The sequence below is a fragment of the Sciurus carolinensis genome, chromosome 7 (assembly GCF_902686445.1).
Source record: "Sciurus carolinensis chromosome 7, mSciCar1.2, whole genome shotgun sequence".
Classification (NCBI taxonomy): Eukaryota; Metazoa; Chordata; class Mammalia; order Rodentia; family Sciuridae; genus Sciurus; species Sciurus carolinensis.
In genome coordinates this window covers 138,622,975-138,646,981 of record NC_062219.1, presented here as the reverse complement: position 1 = coordinate 138,646,981, position 24,007 = coordinate 138,622,975, and the positions used below count along the sequence as shown (strand labels likewise).

The 24,007-nt window shown below is 39.3% G+C and overlaps 1 protein-coding gene across 5 annotated transcripts in view; it reads right to left on the bottom strand.

Annotated features, from left to right (window-relative positions):
* The window catches only part of Rreb1 (ras responsive element binding protein 1), a 135,534-nt gene that overhangs the window by 40,544 nt on the left and 70,983 nt on the right, over positions 1-24,007 (bottom strand). For all 5 annotated transcript variants that reach the window (XM_047557647.1, XM_047557645.1, XM_047557643.1 and 2 more), the window contains exon 6: positions 23,606-23,769. In XM_047557647.1, coding sequence (XP_047413603.1) covers positions 23,606-23,769 — 164 coding nt within the window. The remainder of the gene's footprint in view (positions 1-23,605; positions 23,770-24,007) is intronic.

Here is a 24,007-nt window from a genome sequence, read left to right as displayed (position 1 = left end):
TTCAACAAAGAGATAGAGATTCTCAAAAATAAACCAAATGGAAATCCTTGAAATGAAGGAAACAATAAACCAAATAAAAAACTCAATGGAAAGCATCACCAAAAGACTAGACCACTTGGAAGACAGAACCTCAGACAATGAAGACAAAATATTTAATCTTGAAAATAAAGTTGCTCAAACAGAGAAGATGGTAAGACATCACAAACAGAATCTCCAAGAACTATAAGAACATCATGAAAAGACAAAATTTAAGAATTATTGGGATTGAGGAAGGCACAGAGATATAAACCAAAGGAATGAACAACCTATTCAATGAAATAATATCAGAAAATTTCCCAAATCTAAAGAATGAAATGGAAAATCAAATACAAGAGGCTTACAGAACACCAAATGCACAAAATCACAACAGATCCACACCAAGGCACATTATAATGAAAATGCCTAACATTCAAAATAAAGATAGGATTTTGAAGGCCGTGAAGGAAAAGCATCAGATTACATATAGGGGGAGACCAATACAGATAGCAACTGACTTCTCAACCCACACTCTAAAAGCTAGAAGGGCCTGGAACAACATACTTCAAGCTGTGAAAGAACATGGTTGCCAACCAAGAATCCTATACCCAGCAAAACTAACCTTCAGATTTGAAGATGAAATGAAATCCTCCCATGATAAACAAAAGTTAAAAGAATTTACAAATAAGAAAGCCTGTGCTACAGAATGTTCTCAACAAAATATTCCATGAGGAGGAAATGAAAAACAACAATGTAGGTCAGCAAAGGGAGGAACTACCTTAGAGAAAAACCACTCAAAGGAGAAACCAAGCCAACTTAAAAACCAAAAATAAGCCCAAATGACTGGGAATACAAATCATATCTCAATAATAACCCTGAACGTTAATGGCCTAAACTCATCAATCAAAAGTCATAGACTAGCAGAATGGATTAAAAAAGAAAGACCCAACAATATGCGGCTGCAAGACACTCATCTCATAGAAAAAGACATCCACAGACTAAAGGTGAAAGGATGGGAAAAAACCTACTATGCATATGAACTCAGTTAAAAAACAGGGGTTTCCATCCTTATATCAGATAAAGTGGACTTCAAGCCAAAGTTAGTCAGAAGAGATAAAGAAGGCCATTTCATACTGCTTAAGGGAACCATAAATCAGGAAGACATAACGATAGTAAATATTTATGCTCCAAACAATGGTGCATCCTTGTACATCAAACAAATCCTTCTCAATTTCAGGACTCACATAGACCACAACACAATAATTCTGGGGGACTTTAACGCACCACTGTCACCACTAGATAGATCTTCCAAACAAAAACCAACCAAAGAAACCATAGAACTCAATAACACAATCAATAACCTAGACTTAACAGATATATATAGAATATTCCATCAATCAACGAGAGGATTCACTTACTTCTCAGCAGCACATGGAACCTTCTCGAAAATAGACCATATGTTATGCCACAAAGCAGCCCTTAGGAAATGCAAAAAAACAGAGATACTGCCTTGTGTTCTATCAGATCATAATAGACTGAGAGTAGAAATCAGTGACAAAATAAAAAACAGAAATTACTCCAACACCTGGATAACAAAAAATGTCAGGGAGGAGATAAAAAAATTCTTAGAGGTCAATGAGAATGACGATACAACATATCAAAATCTCTGGGACACTATGAAAGCGGTACTAAGAGGAAAATTCATTGCATGGGGTGCGTTCCAGAAAAGGATGAACAGTCGACAACTAAATGACCTAACATTACAGCTCAAAGCCGTAGAAAAAGAAGAACAGAATAACAGTAAAAGTAGTAGAAGACAGGAAATAATTAAAATCAGAGCTGAAATCAAAGAAATTGAAACAAAAGAAACAATTCAAAAAATTGACAAAACAAAAAGTTGGTTTTTTGAAAAAAGAAACAAAATAGACAAACCCTTAGCCACATTAACAAAGAGAAGGAGAGAGAAAACTCAAATAACTAAAATTTGTGATGAAAAAGGAAATATCACGACAGGCACTACTGAGATACAGAACATAATGAGAAGCTACTTCGGGAAAATCTGTATTCCAACATAATAGAAACTAACGAAGACATTGACAAATTTCTAGAGACATATGCTCCTCCCAAACTGAACCAGGAGGACATACACAATTTAAACAGATCAGTATCAAGCAATGAAATAGAAGAAGCCATTAAAAACCTACCATCCAAGAAAAGCCCAGGAGCAGACGGATTCTCAGCTGAGTTCTACAAGACCTTCAAAGAAGAACTCATTCCAATACTTCTCGAAGTATTCCAGGAAATAGAAAAGGAGAGTACCCTACCAAACTCTTTCTATGAAGCTAATATCACCCTCATACCCAAACCAGGAAAAGACACATCAAGGAAAGAAAATTTTAGACCAATATCCTTGATGAATATAGATGCAAAGATCCTTAACAAAATATTGGCAAACCGTATCCAAAAACATATTAAGAAAACCATGCACCACGATCAAGTGGGGTTCATCCCTGGAATTCAAGGATGGTTTAACATTCGTAAATCAATAAACGTAATCCGTCATGTCAATAGACTTAAGAATAAGAACCATATGGTTATTTCAATTGATGCAGAAAAAGCGTTTGACAAAATACAACACCCCTTCATGCTCAAAACACTAGAAAAAATAGAGATAGTAGGAACATACCTGAACATTGTAAAGGCTATTTATGCTAAGCCCACGGCCAACATCATCTTAATGGAGAAAAACTGAAACCATTCCCTTTAAAAACGGGAACAAGACAGGGATGTCCTCTTTTAGCACTTCTATTCAACATTGTCCTTGAAACTCCAGCCAGCGCAATTAGACAGACTAAAGAAATTAAAGGGATACAAACAGGAAAAGAGGAACTTAAGCTGTCACTATTTGCTGATGACATGATTCTATATTTAGAGGATCCAAAAAAACTCCTCCAGAAAACTTCTAGACCTCATCAATGAATTCAGCAAAATAGCAGGCTATAAAATCAACATGCATAAATCTAAAGCATTATTATACGCAAGCGATGAAACATCTGAAAGGGAAATAAGGAAAACAACTCCATATGCAATAGCCTCAAAAAAAAAAAAAAAAAAAACTTGGGAATCAATCTAACCAAAGAGGTAAAAGATCTCTACAATGAAAACTACAAAACATTGAAGAAAGAAATTGAGGAAGACCTTAGAAGATGGAAAAGATCTCCCATGTTCTGGGATAGGCAGAATTAATATTGTCAAAATGGCCATACTACCAAAAGTGCTATACAGATTCAATGCAATTCCAATTAAAATCCCAATGATGTACCTTACAGAAATAGAGCAAGCAATCATGAAATTCATCTGGAAGAATAAGAAACCCAGAATAGCTAAAGCAATCCTTAGCAGAAAAAATGAAACAGGGGGTATCACAATACCAGAACTTCAACTATACTACAAAGCAATAGTAACAAAAACGGCATGGTATGGGTACCAAAATAGAAAGGTAAATCAATGGTACAGAATAGAGGACACGGACACAAACCCAAATAAATACAATTTTCTCATACTAGACAAAGGTGCCAAAAATATGCAATGGAGAAAAGATAGCCTCTTCAACAAATGGTGCTGGGAAAACTGGAAATCCATATGCAACAGAATGAAACTAAACCCCTATCTCTCACCCTGCACAAAACTCAACTCACAATGGATCAAGGACCTTGAAATCAGACCAGAGACCCTGCATCTTATAGAAGAAAAAGTAGGTCCAAATCTTCAACTTGTTGGCTTAGGATCAGACTTCCTTAACAGGACTCCCATAGCACAAGAAATAAAAGCAAGAATCAATAACTGGGATAGATTCAAACTAAATAGCTTTCTCTCAGCACAGGAAACTATCAGCAATGCGAAGAGAGAGCCTACAGAGTGGGAGAATATCTTTGCCACTCATACTTCAGATAGAACACTAATTTCCAGAATATATAAAGAACTCAAAAAACTCTACATGAAGAATACAAATAACCCAATCAACAAATGGGCTAAGGATATGAACAGGCACTTCACAGAAGAAGATCTACAAGCAATCAACAAACATAAGAAAAAATGTTCAACATCTTTAGTAATAAGAGAAATGCAAATGAAAACTACAATAAGATTCCACTTCACCCCAATTAGAATGGCAATTATCAAGAATATAAGCAACAACAGGTGTTGGAGAGGATATGGGGAAAAAGGTACACTCATACATTGCTGGTGGGGATGTAAATTAGTGCAGCCACTCTGGAAAGCAGTGTGGAGATTTTTTAGAAAACTTGGAATGGACCCACCTTTTGACCCAGCTATCCCACTCCTTGGACTATACCCAAAGGACTTAAAATCAGCATACTACAGAGATACAGCCACATCAATGTTCATAGCTGCTCAATTCACAATAGCCAGATTGTGGAACCAACCTAGATGTCCCTCAATTGATGAATGGATAAAGAAACTGTGGCATATATATATATATATATATATATATATATATATATATATATACACAATGGAATATTATTCAGCTATAAAGAAAAATAAAATTATGGCATTTGCAGGCAAATGGATGAAATTGGAGAATATCATGCTAAGTGAGTTAAGCCAATCTCAAAAAACTAAAGGACGAATGATCTCGCTGATAAGCGGATGATGACATATAATGAGGGGTGGTGGGGGGGGAAGAATGGAGGAAGAAGGGACTGTATAGAGGGAAAAGAGGGGTGGGAGAGGTGGGGGGGAAGAAAAAACAACAGAATGAATCAAACATCATTACCCTATGTAAATGGATGATTACGCAAATGGTGTGCTGTTACTCCATGTACAAACAGAAACAACATGTATCCCATTTGTTTAAAAAAAAAAAGAAATTCTAAAAGATGCTTTATTATTTTGTCTTTGGGGTTTATGAGAGAGGCTAGTTTTACAGGGAGAGGAAGGGCTGAAACCAGTACTCAGTGAGGGTTTAGCAGAAACTTTACACAGATTGTTATTTCCATTTTACAGATGTGTTGGTTGATGTATAGAGGGGTCTGCCATTTCCAGTTAGAATGAAGTTTTCAACAATCAGGGCCTTTCTCCTGCTCCAGATGGCCTCCAAAGGCCACATCAGTCAGTCAACTCAGTTCTGGCTCACTGGTTGGAATCTTAGGGCCATAACCCAGGCACTTCCTCTACTGGTGACTGGCCCAAGGTCAAATAGTTGGTATTAAACTGACAAAATTCCACCAGGAGACAGAAGTGGGTGAAGAGTCCACAGGACTGCAGAAACTTGATCACAGTCTGAAGACCTGGGGTGGCCCTTGAACAGCCTGACTGCTGCAGGTAGAAGAAAGAAGGAAGGACAAGGCAGTCCTACTGGTCCCACGGAACTGATAAACAGAGTAATCTGCTCTAGCTCTCTGAGTCCTGCTGGAGCCTCAGGTTCAAAACACAAGCACAGCTCCAGTCTAGGATGAACTGTCTAGTTGTTGGCCACAACACAGGGAGTCCCACGTCATGTAGCTGTAGTCCCTCCAGCTACATGATGACCAATAGAAGCAAGCTGATTCAAGAATTCAACTTAGTCAGTGGCCTGAGAGGTCCACACAGGTCCAACACTGGATGTGATCTGCACTTACAGATTCCCTTTACCCCAACCGGTTCTGACTCCTTAGCCTCCAACAGCTTGGGCAGCAACTTTATCTGTTCATTTCCTCCCTAAGGCTCTCAGGAAGTGGGGCGAGTCATCGTGATGAGCCATTAACGACCCCTTCCCCTCAGGCTAAGCAGACAGAGAGAAGTTAGGTGTAAGGGAAGAGAGAATAATATTTCTGGTGATTAGAAGGCTGGGGTTTGTTTTCTTCTTAGGTTTTATTTCTAGGGTGAATCTGCCTAATTTCCATGCATCTGAGACTCAGTGAATGACAAGTTCTGAGCTGGAAGGGAGCTAAGATATTATCCAGTCATGCATTTGGCACAGAAAGTCCCTCTCCAAAGCACACGAGAGAGTGCATCACCTAGTTATGTTTGAATGCTTCCAACAAGGACTTCTCCATTTTGAACAGTTGTTCTCACTGTAAAGAACTATCTTCCTCATATGGAGTCAGAAATCCTCTCTTTGAAGCATCAGGGGTAACACGGCATGGACCTGTACCCTTCCATGTGTCTGCTCTTCCAATGGCACCGGAGGACCACTTCATTTCTCCCAAGTTCTCCTCTCAAAATTAAACAATCCCAGACTCCCAAGTGCCACCTGCAAATCCGTTGAAATATACAACTCACTAACCTCAGACTACTCTACAGTTTGCAGACCTCCTGCATCAGTATCTGGATCATAGTGGATCCAGCAAACACACGGTCTGAGAGCTCAGAGCACATGGGTGAGACAACGAGCTCCAGAGATAGTTCTGCCGTTATTTTTTAAATTATTTTTTAAAATTTTGAGACAGGGTTTCCCTAAGATGCTGAAGGTCTCACTAAATTACTGTGATTGGCCTTGAATTTGTGATCATTCTGCCTCAGTTTCCCAAGCCACTGGGATTACAGGTATGCGCCACCAGACCTGGTCGCCGAATGTGTTTAAAAGTGACATTACACCCCCAATTCCTATGAACTGAGTTTGTTGTCAACTAAGATGCCCATGATTCCTTCACTCAAACTGTTAGCAAATCACATCTTTTCATTTTCCATTTTGGCAAATATGATGGGGTCTTAAGATATGCAATGTGGTGGGAGTGAGAATTGCTAACCGTCTCCTGCAAGGTGACTAAGCAACAAGGACCGAACTTCTAAACGTATATATCCTCTACCCCAGTAATTCCACTTAATGAAATTTTTCTTAAGGACTAATAATTGGACAAGTCATTTTATAATGATAATTCACAGATAGATACCCTACACAAACACTGACTACTACAGGATGACTCACCCGCAGGTCTTGATACCAGAAACTGCTCCCAGTGCTTTTCTTCTTGCCCTCGTTCCCTATCCAGCAGCCAGTAAGCTTCTAAAACAGGTCACAGCGCATCATTCCCTGCTTAAACTCTTCCGGTAGGACTGTCTCAGCATTAAATCTGGCCTCAACTTATTTCCTGGGTCTCACTGCTGAGCATCCTAACCTCTTTGTCCCAAGGTCCTTTCAAGTTTTACTTCCTTCAAAACCACACAGCAGAAAGGGAAGAGATCATACATTTCCTTTTTTGACCCCTTACCCCCATTCAAGTTAGTTCTATTATCGTGAACCTGATCTATCTCTCTTGTTCTCTGCACTAGCCTGTAGAGACTCACAGGTAGTTGACAAATATCCACCAAATGGCTAGATGAAGAAACAAATGAATGAATGTTTATTAATTACAGAATAAAAAATGAAGAAAAGAAGAATGAAGCATATGCAGAAACAGTTCCAGTGGAGTACCACTACATCATACATTCTCAGGTTCCAGGGCATTTTAAAATTTACCTCACTGGAATTTAATGTGAGCAAACTCGATACCTGTGGAATAACTAGTAATATATCCAAGTATCCCAAAAACAAATGTACAGGATATAAGCTATTTTGTCTCTTAACAGAATTTGTGCTCATTCATTCAAAACAGTATCTATACACATAGTAGAGAGAGATCAACATAAAAATCAAAGTACACTTGTGCTTTTGCATAAAATTCTAAAAATTTCCTTCAGAGGCAGGTTACTTCAACAGTAGGAATCCTGCCACTCATGTTGGCACATGCCTATAATTCCAGCGCCTTGGGAGGCTGAGACAGGAGGAGGATCTTAAGGTTGAGGCCAGGTTCAGCAACTTAGTAAGACCCTGCCTAAACAGACAAACAAACAAATAAATAAATAAGCTGGGATGTGGCTCAGTGGTAGCATACCCCTGGATTCAATCTCCAGTACCTCAAATCAAAACCCAAAACTGACAGACTAACAAAACCAGTAGGAATCCTGCCATACCATGGTCTAAGGAAGGAATTTTATTAGCACTTTGGGAGTCAAGAGAAGTTTCCTGCCATCCGTAACACCTAGAGAGGCTTTTATAGTGATGAAAAAAAAATATTGCAGATATTTTTAAAACTAAGGAATAAAATCTAAATCTAAGTACCTTTTAATAGTGATAGTGCAAACTTTGAATTCAGGGGTGGATTTTGATATGACTTAAAATATTTCTTCCTTTAAATGTAATCATGTCTTCTAAAATTTAAGATTAATTTTATTTATTTATTTAAATATTTATTTATTTAGAGGTGCCAGAGACTAAACCTAGGGCTTTGTGCATACTAGGCAAACACTCTACCACTGAATTACATCCCCAGCCCATTCTGGTAAGGTGGGAAGTCCATGAGCATAATGAGGAGAGATCAGTGCTAAATCAAACAGACCCCAGAGCTGAATCCCAGTCCAGTAACTCCAGGGAGAAACATCAGCAAGTGGGAATTTGGGGTGGGGATGTTATAGCATAAAGAGAATGTGTGATGGCAGTGAAGTCACAGGGTAATCTTTGAGCTGTGATGCATTTTGGATGTTAGATTCTGATTCTGCCACCTGCCACCTAGTAACCATGGTGACTTGTTACTTAGTCTACCTCAGTTTCAGTGTGCACATCTGTGAAGTGGGGGGATGATACTGCCATTCTCCTACAGCACTGGTTGCCAACCATGGACCTCTGACCAGCAGCGTCAGCATCACCTCTTGCTTGTTACAAATGCAAAGCAGACAGACTAGAGGCTCTGGAGCAAGGTCCAGCAATATGGGTTTCCACGTCTTGCAGGTGACAGTGATGCCTGCTCAAGTGTAAGAGCCATGGGATCCAAGAGAAATTCTTAAGCCTTGATACTTACTGCAGGTTTTGGTTAACCATCTGCCTAGGATGTCCATAGATTTTATATTCATGCATCAAACCTCTTTCAGATTCATCTTCCAATATACCAGTAGTCTCTAAATTTACCAGGCACAAACACCTAACAAAGCAAGTTGGGAAATACAACTTTCTTAAAATTCCTTTAGGGGAAAAGTGCTTTAGGAAACTCTCAGCAAGTTTAAATGAAACCCAAACTAAGGATCACCTAGTTGAAGCGGCATTCTTTAAGCCTTCTCATGTCTAATTTACACACGAAGGTTAAAGCTCAGGAGAGATCTAGACATTTCCAGTACCTGCTAACTTTCCAGTCTTAATTTCCTGAGAGGCTTATTAATGGAGAAGTTGAATTATTTGATCCCCTGAGTGAATGGCATAAGAAAGGTCACTCCATCAGTACATGACTCTACACAGAAGACACTTGGTACTGCTGGGGCCATCAAACTGAAGGCAACCAGTTCAAACAGGTTCTGGCAGCCTGGTTATAGATACATACCCATATATACTGGTACTAGCTTTTCTAGTCCAACAATGCCTTGTGATAAATCAAGAGGGAATGAATAAGATTAATAAGCATCACAGCTCTACAATATACATTTCTGGCCAAAGAAAAGTACGCCTTCAGAAAGATTTGTGTTTATGTTTTCATAGCAAATGCCTAGGAGAGGAGTTTAGGGTAGAGAGTTACGAGTGATACTTCTTATGTCAATCAATTCTGTGCAAACAATGGGGCCCAAAGTCAGAGTGGAAGAGGGTTATGGAGAGGGATGGCAAGGCATCAACACAGCGAATCCCAGTGTGCCCCACCTGTCAGTGCAAAGGCACCTTCTAGTAATTCAGGTGTTGTTCACGTTCAGTCATGCTTGTCCAGGAGGCAGGCCATATCAGCTGTGCCAGGGTGTGGAGGAAAGTTTGTTGATGCCTAAGCATAAGCAACTGTGCTGACCCAACAGCCAACACGCTCAGAAAAGTCTAGAAGTCAGCCAGGTGTGAGGTACAAATCTGCTGTCTGCAGGCTTGCTGTGGGAACACCTTAGCTGGGCTGCTCCCAGGGATGCTTGTGTGAAATGCCCATGACACTGTACCCACCCCACGAGCGGCCAGTAGTGTTCTCTCACTAGGATGTTATGAACAGCAGAGGCTATGACAAAGTGGAGCCCTACACCCTAGTCCTGATACTGAAGTTTCTTCCTGTTGCCTCCACTCAGGGATACGTCTGTACAAGGCTCATCCTCCAAGGCACAGACTTCCTCCTGCAGACACACTTTCCCGTCAAGACTGGGGTAACATACCCAAGAGTAGAGGATTTCTCTTACCTATGACTGGCACTCTGATGGCACTAATGTAAGGAGAGAGTTCAATTTTATTCAAATGAAGAGATCTTAGTTCAGAGTAGGTGTGCACCAGGGTTCATCCTCACAGTCCTTGTTAACAAACACTTCTGGGTGCTTGGTATCTCCACTCCTTTCCAGCCCAGCGCTTCTCTCTAACCCCAGATTCTGAGGTCCTGGTCTTTCTGGTTGGACCACTATTTCCATCTCCTGTCTCAGGTTCCTTGCAGTGTTTGGAGAAAGCAGCTCCTTTTACTTATTTATTCTTTTTTTTCCCCCTTCTTAAGCAGTTCCTTTTCCATCTTGATCCTGGGTAAGATCCTCACGTATTCTTGGTACAAAGACGACCTCATTGATGGACTGAGCTGGAATTTCCAATACATAAAGAGTATTTTTTCTCAAGGTCCCAGCCATCCTTTTAGGGGCAGAAGGGCACCTTTGGCACCTAAATTCCTCTTTCCATATTGACCTGGAAGCTGCTGACTAAGGAACAATGACCTCTAGCTATTGAGTGTCTATTTAGGAAAGAGACTGCCACTAGCTCTCCTTCTCTCCTGACTTTCACATCTAGTAGGAGGGGCTTGGTGGGCAGCCCAGGTACATCGATATCAACCTTTAAATAACCTTTACTCTAAACACTACTCCTGTCAGACCTTTGAATCAGTATAGCCGGAACCTTCTTGCACTTTTTTCTCCTTTGCCTATGCTTGTTTATTGGAAATAATTTCTCGGTTGTTACACTCTGCATATATGATTTGATCTTTCTATGCCTTTATCACAGACTCAGCTGGGCATGGTGGTGCATCTTTGATCCCAGCAACTTGAGAGGTTAAGAAGGAGGATTCCAGGTTCTAAGCCAGCCTCAGCAATTTAGTGAGGCTTTGTTTCAAAAGAAAAAAAAATAAAAAGCAGGGCATGTAGCTCATTGGCCAAGCACCCCGGGGTTCAAACACAGCACCAAAACAACAACAGCAACAACAACAACAACAACAACAACAACAACAACAACCACAATCAAACAGATTCTTGAAAAGCAAATCAAAGACCTCAGAGGTTGGAATGAGATCGTTCATTTATGGTGACAAAGCTGAACCTGCCTGGCTTGTGCTTTCCCTATGTAAATCCAGAGAAACAGTCTACAAAGAATGCTACCTAAATATTGCAGAGCAGTCATCACGATACAATGAACTCCTCTTCCCCAAGTTAAACTCCCTTGATTTCTTCAATTGCCCCATAAATCCTGGGGTCCAAATCTCACATCCACAGCAAGTCCTGTCCCAGTGACTCCCACCTTAAGTGATGGGGCCCAAATGAAGTCACCACTCCCAAAGTGGCCTCACTAACCCAGAGCCATTACCTTTGAGGGAAGTCATCACCAGGCTCACCATGAAGAATGACTTCCTGTGGCAACTGCTAAAATAACAATGTCCAACCAACCCCAGACCTAAGCTTCATGGTAGAATGGAAATGCTGAAGTCACCAAGGCCATTTCTCACTTCAACCTTGCAGGGGTTCACTGTAAGTTTCTTCAAGATGGTAGAAACTTGTCACCCACTTTTGTCTTCCTTTTGTAGAGAAAGAAGAGATGAACATCTTCCTAGTAAGATAGTGCTAAGTCACTGTCAGTCCTGAGCTGTGGGTGCAGGGAAGAAACATTAGGGGCACCTTGCTATACTGTTTAGGGGCTAGTGGAAAACACCTGAGAAGGCAAGGGTAGCCTGTATCAGAGAGACAAGGCACAACACATGAATCTAAAGAGAAATATTCACTTGCCCAAACCAACAAGGCAATGGAGCCCTCCTCAAAGACCGCAGAGTTTACAGTCAGTCACTTCTCATCTCAAGTGGAATGGATGCAGGATGAGCAACTTCTGCTTATGGGAGACAACAGAATCAAACAAGGTGCACCAAGGGAGGAACTGCATACTGTTCTACCAACAGCAACCCAGGGAGGGAGGATAGCCAGGAAGAATAGCTTGGGATCATGGCTAGGACTACAGCATCTCAGACCTCAGTTTTCCTGCCTGTAAAATTGGAGTAACAATTCTGAGTGAGCTGAGTTATATAAGCATGAAAAATAATAACAAAGTGCTTACACCACATACCAAGGAGCCCATTATGCAACAGAATCTCTGGTTTAAGGAAACACAAAATCTCTTTCCACTGAAGGCAAACAACCTCTCCATGAAGGATCCTATAGCCCTAAAAAAAAAATGGAGAAAGACTCACAGGTGCACATGCACAGCAAAGAAGACTGGGAACCCGTGTCACAAACATACAGGCTAACATTTCTGCGATTATTGTTCACCATTCCTTTTTAGGAGTAATGGTGTGTGTTTGGGGGGGCAGATGTTGCTGCTAACCACCTTCTTTAACAAATCAGAAAAACGTTGACAGTGAGTGGGCACGTTTGGGTGTTTGCTAGCACCAGCTTGTTCAGCCCAAACAGGTTGGACAGGTTGGATATTTAAACAAAGGCGGAAAAATGCAAGGTATAAAGCCCAATGAAGTGCTGCCCGGGAAATCAGGTTCCTCCTTCTTGACTTTGCTAGTTTCATGTTATAAAACTAAACTAGATACACATTCAGGATCTGTTCAAAGTTCTAAGAACATCAGGTCAGTAACAAGGTAGGAGAGGAGATGGGGTGTGTCGGTAGTTCTCCATTTCTTCTGCCCCCAAATCCATCCCTGCCCACTGTGACCTAATTTTCAGCTCTGGTAACTACCTGGCTGTTCAAGTGTGGGCAGGCACGATGCTCCAGATTCTGATGCCATTTGCCAGTTTTACCTGGGAAGGCAGAGCTTTTGAAATATTTCAACAAGATATGTCAAAAACACTACACTGACTAGTTTTGCATTTGCTTCATCTTTAAAAAGAAATGAACAGACCAACACCACCTCTGCCAGAACAGACAGAAGCCTAATCAACATTAACATCTTGTCAGTCCAATGATAAACGAATTATGAACCAGACTGTAAATCTGAGAAGTAGTGATAGGACAAAAAAGGCATGATTGCTGTTTAACACACCCAGGTGTGTGGACAGTTTCATAAGTGAGCTCTTTCTTTGCAATGACCAAACTCCAACTAGTCTTTCAAAAGAAATAAGAAATAAGCAATAGCCACAAGAACATTTTTAACTGCTCTTTGAAAAATATAAAATAAGCCATGCTGATGGTTAAGGAGTAGTACAGAAAGAAAAATTCAAACATGAAAAAGAAAACAATGTTCTAGCAAACCCAAAACAGGCTACGTGAGATTGTCAATATAAGTCAACTTTCAGCTTTGATGTTTTCTTAGGCTTTTTTAGCATACCTGAACAATAAAATTATGTGACAAGTCACTCTTGCCTATGCCTACTCTTTTCTTTAAAAAAATACTGGTAGCTTTCTACTATTTGCAGATTTCTAAAATGCAAAGTAAAATTCTAAAAATGGACCTGAAATGAACCCCAGAATCTCATCTAAGAGTATAAATGCAAATCCACACCAAGAAAAAACAACCACAGAATCATCACATTAAAAGGGGAGGGGATATTCAAATAATAATGAAGATTTGCACAATTCAGAAATGGAAATTAAGGCATATGGCACACAGCTACTCTACAAAGTTCTTTTCTCAGCCTTGGATTCTTAGGATGTGGCCTATGTTACGGCCATTGTTAAAGGGCACAGAAGGGACTGCTGAGTTAAAAATCTTAAGGGAGAAGAGGAAGAATGGGAACCATTTGTTGAATACCTAAAGTGAGTTGGAGGTTTAGCATTTAATTCTCATAACAGACTGTGAGTAAAGTTATCTGCATTAAAGATGAAGAAATTGAGTCTCTCTCAACCATTCCGTGGAGTATCCTTTATCATTTATCGCCAGAAAGGAAGAAAAATGATCAGAGAGGCCTCAGAAGCATCACAGAAAATGTCACCTTTATTTAGATACTATTGAGGTAAAAATAAAAAAGCACATGGGTCTCAAATTTGACTAATGAAATATTAAAAAGGCTAAAAATGTTTATTTTAAATAAATAATCAAGCAATAAACATTTGGAAAAAACTTCATAATGCTATTAGGGGGAACTGGTAACAAAGACATTTTTCTGTGATTAACAGATTTGTAAATGTTCATTCTCTGGGAATGATGGGCCATTTAATGATGTGGACTCTCAAGAATATTAAGTGGAATGTTTATAGAATGGGTATTATACTTAAATTCTGTGTGTATACATACATACACACATCTATTTATTTATGAATTTATTTATTTATTGTGGTATTGAGGATTAAACTCAGTGGCACTCTCTCACTGAGTCAAAACCCCAGCCTCCTCGCCTACCTCGTTACTGACCTGATATTCTTAAAACTTCAAACTTTTTAGGGCTGGGGATATAGCTCGGTTGGTAGAGTGCTTGCTTTGCAAGCATAAGACCCTGGGTTCAATACCCAGCACCGCAAAAAAAAAAAAAAAAAAAAAAAATTTATTTTGAGACAGGGTCTTGCTAAATTGACTAGGCTGGCCTCAAACTTGTGATCTTCTGCCTCACTCTCCCAAGTTACTAGGATTATAGACATGTGCCATTGTTCCTGGCTTAAATGAGCTTTTCTTCTGGTTAAGAAAAAAATCTTTTCTTCTGGTTAAAGAATAGTCTTCTGAACTATACCAGAAGTAGGTCTACTTTAGAATACTGAGTACCAGATATGCTGAAAATTGCTTTGATACCCCAAATACTATCATTATGAGACTAACCAAGCATTCACTGAATACCCAATATATATAATGAGATACACGCATAGTGTATAAACAGTCAGCACTGTTCATGTTATGCTGTGTTCATAACATTAAAATCTCATTTACACTAACCCCTCGGTTTTCTCAGTACAGAGCTCCATGTGAGGTTATAGAACATTCACGATCTTTTCACTAGAGTTAAATGTGGGAAGATCTCTAAGTGTTCTTGAAAGATGTTTTCTTCTAGTTGGTCTTTTCCCCTAAAAATAAGACACCTTCTTTGTAGGGAACTGAATTTTTTTCCCTTCCTTTTTTTATAGAACTACTAGTGGGGCCCAATAGAGTGGCATGCACCGGTAACTCCAGCTATGTGGGAGGATGAAGCAGAAGGATCTCTTGAGCCCAGAGTTTGAAGACAGTCTGGGCAACAAAGTGAGACCCTGTATCAAAATAGAGAGCGGGTAGGGGAGAAAAATTTCAAAGCAAATAAAATGTTCACATAATCCTGGGCAGGGTAACCCACAGATTCTTATCCTACAACTAATTTCTTGCCACATTAACTGCTGATACCTTCCTTCCTGCAGCAGAAATATAGAGGCAGGGTGAACAGGCAACCAGGTGATTAAGAGACTCATTTTGAGATGGGCCTGGCTGAACCTTAAAGTGGTCACCTCCATCCCTGCGAAGCAGCAAGTACCAGAAGTTGTTACAGAATGTCCTCAGAAACTCAATAAGACCATGCTGGATGTTCACAGGGCTCTTCCTCTTGCTGAGTACTCAGGGTTAAGAAGTGACTGTCCCCTCCTCTTGGAGATACTGTCCTACCTCTGCTCCTTCTCTTGTTTAATACTGGCCACCTGTTCCAGACACCCAAGTTCAGTTGTGCATGCCAAGGAGTGGCTTAGCTTAAGCATCTGAGAGTAGCATGCTAAATTCAGAGCCCCCGGTCTCATTTGTCATGGAGTAGGTCACATTTCTGTGCAGCTAAGATTTTCTTCAAGCACAGTAAGAACACATAAGCCTCTGTTCCTGAAGTCTATCTGTTATCCAGCAGCATCCTCAGGGCCTATGTCTCTTATATTTAGCAACGGTAAAAACTATGCCCATCGCTTTAAGAAACAAAGACTGACAAAGCAAGTAGATGACGTTCCAGGGATATTCCTTCCTATTCTCACCTTTCTAATGACAGTTGAAATGAGAACATATTCCTACTTTAAAGAATAAATGGGCAAGATAATCATGAAAGCTTGCCCTATGACAGGGTCTTCAGCAAGTCCTTACGCCTAACACACACCCACACCTCTCTTTAAAGCTTCAAAGTCTGTGGTCTGCAAAATGAGGAACAAAGGGAAAATTAATTTTCTATTTTTCCAAGGCAATCATGGTCTGCCAAAATTTTTTTAAACACGTATTTTAGAGACAGGATTTATTTCAACAGAGGTCTGTTTCCATCTCTCTTTCAAGTATCACTTCTTTATAGCTCTGTAGCCCAGCACTTTCTGGAACAAGTTTTGCAAATTGCAAAGCTTAATGCCCTTTTTCCTACACTGAGCTCCCCCAAAGGGCGTGCTCTGGCTCAGTTTCCCAAGTTTGTTTTGGAAGACAAGCACCACTCAATCCAAATTTTCAACGTGAGAACAGCTGATAAAAAGTTCTGGAAAGTTAGAAGTTGGAGCTACACTGATGTTTCCATGAAACATGTTTTGTACTTGATGGGAACCTACTATAGTGCTCAGGAACTAAGCTGTGGTTAAAAAGGTTTGGGATAAAGGATTTTCAAACCTCAAAAACCTAAGAATCTGCAACTTGAAAAATTGCACCAGATATGGCAACGTATTTAAAAAGGTTTCTCATCGAAATTTCTCATAATGAATTGGAATTAACATTACTTTATCTTCCTGTTTACTAAAATATCTTTACTTTTAAACAATATCTTATGCCAGGCATAGTGGCACATATCTGTACTTCCAGCTGCTCAAGAGGCTAAGGTAGGAGGATCATTTGAGCCCAGGAATTTGAAGCCAGCCTGGGCTTTGCAATGAGACCTTGTCTCAAAAATAAATATAGAGATAGATGAATAAATAAAACACCATGTAAATTTACTTACTAAAAACAAAGTATAAGAAGTAATGGGCTTCATCGGTGCTTCAAAGCAACTGATTAGGGTTGGAGTTGTAGCTCAGTGGTAACAGTGCTTGCCTACCATGTGTGAGGCACTGGATTCAATCCTCATTACCACATAAAAATAAATACAATGAAGGTATTGTGTCCATTTACAACTAAAAAAATTTTTTTAAAAAGGAACTGATTACTCATAACATTTTGTGACCATTTATTTTACTTTATTAATATAACAATCCTACTGAGGATTCTCTTTTAAAAAGATAAAGGAGACTCTATAAGAAAGAGTAGTTAGCCTTAGAAACAAGGATGACCAACATGTAATCATCAAATGACCAGGTAATAGAATGGGGTGCTTAAGAGCACCTCAATACCAGCTAAGAATAGCCTGAAACTTGGAAAGAATGCAGTCATTGTAGTTTACATTGTGAACTGTATAATGAGGTCCTCTGAGCATCTCAGCAACAAAAATTCTGGGGTGTATCCTGGATCAGCCTCACACAGCAAACAGCAGAGGGCCAGGCTCAGAAAGACTGAGCTCAGGGAGGGTGCATCACATACGTCCATGTGGATGGTTTCCAGAACAGGGCTGAGCAGGGCTGAGCACAAGTGAGGCAAGGGTGAACTGCGTGGTCCCTAAGACACTGTGTCCAGACTTGCCTAGTGGAATCAAGTCCTTGGAGAGATGGAAATCTAGAAATCAACACTACAGGGAACCACGCCACAGCAGAGATTGTACCCCATCGGTACCCCTCAGAGAAGAGACTAAAAACCAGAGCATGGACCATGTCAGAAGAAAGAGGCACAGCTGAGGGAGGGACTAGAGCAAGTCACAAACAGGATGGAAGAGACACCTGGGTGTGGGCTCCTGGAAGCTGTGGCAAAGTTCTCTGCCACTGAGTTCAGCATCAGTTCTGCAGCCTCCCCCAAGGAGCTCCCAGGTACTCCTCAACACCAGCAGCTCTGACAGACCTTGGAAAGTGGCAGCAGTGGAAGGGAAGTGGGAAAAAGAACTTTGGTCTTGAGCACCGAACTCAGTCGACTGACTCCTTCCACGCTCATCAGAACCTGAGTGCTCCTTATTCTTTTCAATTCCTGCACACATGGCCCAGGGCAGTTCTGGCTCCTGACTAATGTAACGCAGGTATGTGGTAGGGAAAGATCACAGTTCACTACTGGAGCCTCAGATTCTGGAATAGATCCATCAGGGCAAATAAATCTAACTCCACTCTCTCTGGCACATTTTTTAAGTGTTTTCACATTTTTATAATTTTTCCAAAGGTACAGTTCTGCTGACAAAGGAAGGTGATAATGGCTTTACTGTGATTAACAAGAACACAAAAACCTTTCTTTTAACCCATTATTTGTAATTTTCTGCAGAAAAGAAAAAAATATAGTGTGATAGTCTCAAATAGTCCTAAATAATAAGTTTTTGTTAATTAAATATTTAGAAGAGTGAAAAGGAAACAAACTTTTTTTAAAAAACCTCTCATTTTCTGGAATTATATAAATGCTTCCTCAGTGTATTTTTCCATCTAAGCACATATAACAATAATATTAGTAACTATTTATACATACTAATTCAACAAGCATTATCTTAAATACTTTGCTTGTATTAATTCATTTATTTAAAGACACAATATTCCAACAAGGTAGGCATGGATAATACTAGCTTTTAGCGATGAAGTAACTTAGACAGAGAGGTCAGGTAATTTGTCTATAGTCACACAGCTAACAGAGTAATACACACACACACACACACACACACACACATTTTTAAAATAGATTGTCACTATAGTGTTTTCAGCTTTAACAATACACACTCAAAAAAGGTTTCTATTCAGGGCAGGACCACAGTATACTATAAGCCTTCAAAACCCTTTCACAACCATTATTTCATTTGTGCCCAAGTTCTAAATGAGGTATCACTAACCCATTTTGTTACAGTGTCAAAAAATTAAGAGATTTCCACAAAGTTCTGCAGAATTAGAACTAGCACTCAGTCTCTAACAATTTAGTCCTCTTTTTCCAATCAAGATGTCTTACAATAAATACAATCAGAACCCCCAATTATTAGGCATCCTAAGGCCTACTTTTTAAAAGATATTTATCAACAATTCCAATATACAATATTATGAATAAGAAATGCACCTTAGGATAATATCAAGGGCTATGGCATAAAAAATTCAAGATCACTTCTGAGTCCATCCATGTATTCAAAACAACACAGTAATAAAACTTGGTTAAAATGGTTGCCCCAAAGCTGTTCCATTTCAGACCACATACTAGTGGACCATGCTACCAGGATGACAGAAATAGTTTAACATTGAAAAGAGCACTACAGGGCTGTGGAGATAGCTCAGTCGGTAGAGTGCCTGTCTTGCACAGGTCCTGGGTTCGATCTCCAGCACTGCCCAAAAAAAAAAAAAAAAGAAAAGAAAATAGCACTATAACAGCATGATGTTGAGAATGGGGACCAGAGTGATGAAAGTGCTTTTTTCTAATAGGCAGTGACAGGAAAGTTTTATTCATTATTTCTCACATGGAAAGTAAAAGTGTGGCCTCTGAAGCTGGAGAGCCTATATTCAGCTCCCAGTACTGCATGTTGCTTTGATCCTTTCCTCTTCTAAAAAATGGGACGATCCTAAATAAATCTTCAAGGTACAGCACATAAAAATAAATGGAGATCAACAAGGAAATGGAAGACTTGAACAATGCTATAAACCAACTTGACCTAACGCACACCTATACACTCCACCCAACAGCAGAACACACACTATTCTCAAACAGACGTGGAACATTTCTGAGGATGGACCATATGCTATGTAACAAAACAAGCTTCAATAAATTTACAAGGATTGAAATTATGAAAAGTATGTTCTTCAAAGTATAAAGGAATGAGTCTAGAATCAATAATAAGAATTAGGGAAGTCACAAACCTATAGAAATCAAACATGCCTGAATAACCAGTCTGTCGAAGAAAACAAGGGAAACTTGAAAATATGTTGAGCTGAATCAAAAAACACAACATACAAAAATTTAGGGGATGTAAGGAAAGCCACAGTTAAAGGGTAGTGCACAGCTTTAAATGCCTGATGGAAGACAAAGTTCTCAGTTCCTCTACTCTCCGAGAGGACCCAGTATCTCCTCCCCCTTTCCCCTTTTCTATCCCTATAAATAAATTCATACCTATTACTCTGAGCGACATGACTGAAAAAAAAAAAGAAAGTTCTCAAATCAACAATCTAATCTTATTCTTTATAATACTGGAAAAAGAAGAGCAAACAAATCTAAAGCAAGAAGAAGGGGGAAAGAATGTTCAGAGCAGAAAATTAATGAAATGGAGAACAAAAAAAAACAACAGAGGAAAATCAATGAAAGCAAACACTGGTTCTTTGAAAAGATCAATAAAACTGACAAATGTTTAGCTAGACTGACTGAAGGAAAAAGGAATCAAATCACTGAAATAAGAAAGAGATACAATACCACTGACGTTCCAGAACAAAAGGTATTAGGAGCTACTATAGATACCTGTCTGCTAGATGCAATGTGATTGTTTTCAATGAAATAGCAAAATTTTCTAGATACAAACTACACAAATGACTTAAGGGGAAAAAAAAGAAGAAGAAAAAGAAATCTGAACTGACCTATAATAAGTAAAGAGATTATATTAGTTATTTAAAAAACTACCAAAAAAGAAAAGCCCAGGTGGTTTCACTGGTGAACTCTACCAAACACTTAAGAATTAATACCAACTCATCACAAACTTTCCCAAAGAGCAGTGGAAGAGGAAACACATCTTACTTATAGCTCATTGTACGAGGCCAGTATTATCCTGACACCAAAACCAGACAAAGACGGCACAAGAGAACTATACTGTCATGAATATAAACACTAAACTCTTAACAAAATACTAGCAAACCCAACCCATCAACATGTGAAAATAATTGTACACTATGACCCTGATAGGATTTATCCTAGGAATGAAATTAGTTTAACCTCCAGAACAGAACAGGACAGAACAGAAAGCAAAATAGCTGGGCACAATGGTACACACCTGCAATCCCAGGGTCTCGGGAGGCTGAGGCAGGAAGATGCCAAGTCTGAGGTCAACCTGAGCAACTTAGTAAGACCCTCAGCGAGTTAGTGAGATTGTCTCAATATAAAAAATAAAAAGGGCTGTGGATGCAGCTCAGTGGTAAAACACCATGGAGTTTAATCCGAAGGAAGGAAAAGAAGAAAGGAGGGAGGGAGGAAGGAAGGGAGGGAGAGAGGGAGGGAGGGAGGGAGGGAGGGTAAAAACCATAGATGGAAAAAAAAAATCATTTGATAAAACCCCACACCCTTTCATCATAAGTATACTTAAAAAACGAGGAATAGAAAGGAACTTCCTCCAATTTCTAAAGGGCATTTATGAAAAAACCCACAACTAACAACTTATTTAGTTGGGGAAGATTAAATGCTTTCTTTACCCTAAGATTAAAACTATGATAAAAGCATCCACACACTTCACTTTATTGAACATTATATTGAAGGTCCAGTTAGGTCAAATAGGCACACAAAAAAAATAAATACATCCAGATAGGAAAGGAAGAAGTAAATGTATATTTGTAAGTGCCATAATCTCATATATATAAAATCCTAAGTAATAACTATAGGAATGAATAAATAAGTCAGTAAGGTTGCAGAAAACAAAGTCAATATATAAATTTAAACTGTATACCTACACACTAGCAATGAACAATTGAGAAATGAAATTAGAAAACAATTCCACTTATAATAACCCCATATAAATAAAATAGAAATAATAAAATAAAATATAAAACTAATACTCTGAAAACCAGAAGACATTGTTGAAAATAATCCAGGAAGACCTAAATAAATGGAAAAATATCCCATGTAATTGTGCCAAAAGGCTTAATAATGTTAAGTGGCAGTACTACCAAATTGACCTATGGAATGAATGTGGTTCAAAGGGCAAAGAGACTGAGCCATCAGGAATGTCATTTACCTGGGGAAATCAAAAAAGCAAACCACTTTGTGAAAGTTCTTTAAAATATTCACACTTTTCATGAAGTCATACTATACCTCACTTCTAGCTTAGACTGAGAAATCCACAGGCTTTAAATTACTACAGTATTACTTAGAAATGAAAATATTTATCAAATGCTTACCAAGGGCCAACAATTGTGTGCTAAATTCATTATCTTCTAATCCCCATCTAACTGTTTTAAGCAGATACTATTAAAAACCTCATTTTAGGGTGGGGGGTATTGCTCAAGGGTAGAGAGTAGTACGTTTAGCATTTTGTGAGGCCCTGGGTAAATGAGGAGACTGAGGTACCAAGAGATTCAGTAACTTGCACAAGGACAGAAAGTTTACAAGTGGCATGGAGACTTGAATTTAGGTATGTGATTTAAAATCAGGAAACTTAGTGATATTGCAATACATCCCTCCAAATGTATTGCTGGTTAGTGGCTCTTAAAATGAGTTTAGGTAGAATAAATTGGATTATCTCATCTTAATAATTATAATAACCAAATATAACTAATGTATCAATTATATTATGGTCACATAAGGTTTTCCTTTGAAATAAGTACATAAAAATGTAATTCACCTTTTTAAAAAAGAAGGATGTTGATTAGAAAGGAATAAAGAAAAAAAAAGTTTTATTTTCTGAGAGAGTAAAATTCCTGAGTCTCCTTTTCCCCTTTTTCTTAGTTTCCATGTTCCTACAATGTTTGTATAAAAAAGATAAGCATTTAAAAATTCTTTAAATACTCAAAACAATGCAATTACTCTAAGAAGAGTCAGTCCACTGGATGAGTAATTTAATATGCCCATCCCTGAGTAAGGATCCTTCTCACTCAGGAAGTAATTTCCTGACATTCATCAGATTTTCTTTTTCTCCATTTTACCTATCTTTCCTGAAGCTCCGGGACCAGGACACTTAACTACTCCCTTAAAGGCCTCAGAAATTCTTTTGCAAAGAAAAAGATTTTGGGGGATCTAGTAGGCACATGCAAATACTTTTCAAAGGGCAGGGTTATGTGAATGTGTCTCCCTGGCAGTCCTGCTATATACATGTACGCTGCCCACCTGTGGTGCTCAAACACACTCCAATTGGCAGCAGGGTATGCCTGTAATCACAGCTACTTGGGAGACCAAGGCAGGAGGATTGCAAGTTTGAAGTCAGTATGGGCAATTCAGTAAAACCCTGTCTCAAAATAAAATAAGGGCTAGGGATATAGCTTGGTGGTATAGTGCTTGCCTAGCATGAGGCCCTGGGTTTTCCTAGTACCAGGGGGGTGGGAAAAAAAGAGAGAGAAGAAAAAAAGAAAGGAAGGAAGAAAATAAAACTAACTCCAAATGGCCCAGGGGAATGACTGTTTCATCCTGAAAGTTTCCCATTATCAGATTTGCTGATACCCCAAGATGGTAAACAAAACCATTTCTGGCTTTTCTCTTGGGCAACAAAAATTTAGGACTTTTTCAGTCCTCAGGTGAGTCCTCCATGGCTCAGAGGTACCAGCCATCTTTGAGGAAAAAGGTATCTCACCCACCTGTGCATGTTCCCATTGGTGGTGAAAGACTGGCCACACACAGTACATTTGTAAGGCCTCTCTCCAGAGTGCACCAGCATGTGGCGATCCAGGGAGCTGGCCGAACTCAGTGACTTCCCACAGATGCTGCATGAGTGGTCAGCTCCTCCAGTGTCCGTGTTGTGCTGCAGAAAGTACACAGTAGTTACTTTTGCTGATGGGCAAAACCTCAGCTATTAGGAAATGCAGATCTAGAGCTTTATAAAAACTAATAAAATTTCTTGGCTCTTTCTTTCTGCCTTTCTTTCTGCTTTAACTATCTTTCTAAAGGGTCCAAATGTATCAGGAACATGGACAAATAACTGTTTTGTATGACCTTCCTGTGTTCCAGTTTTGAAAAGCAGTTCTGGAAGGCTGAGAGAA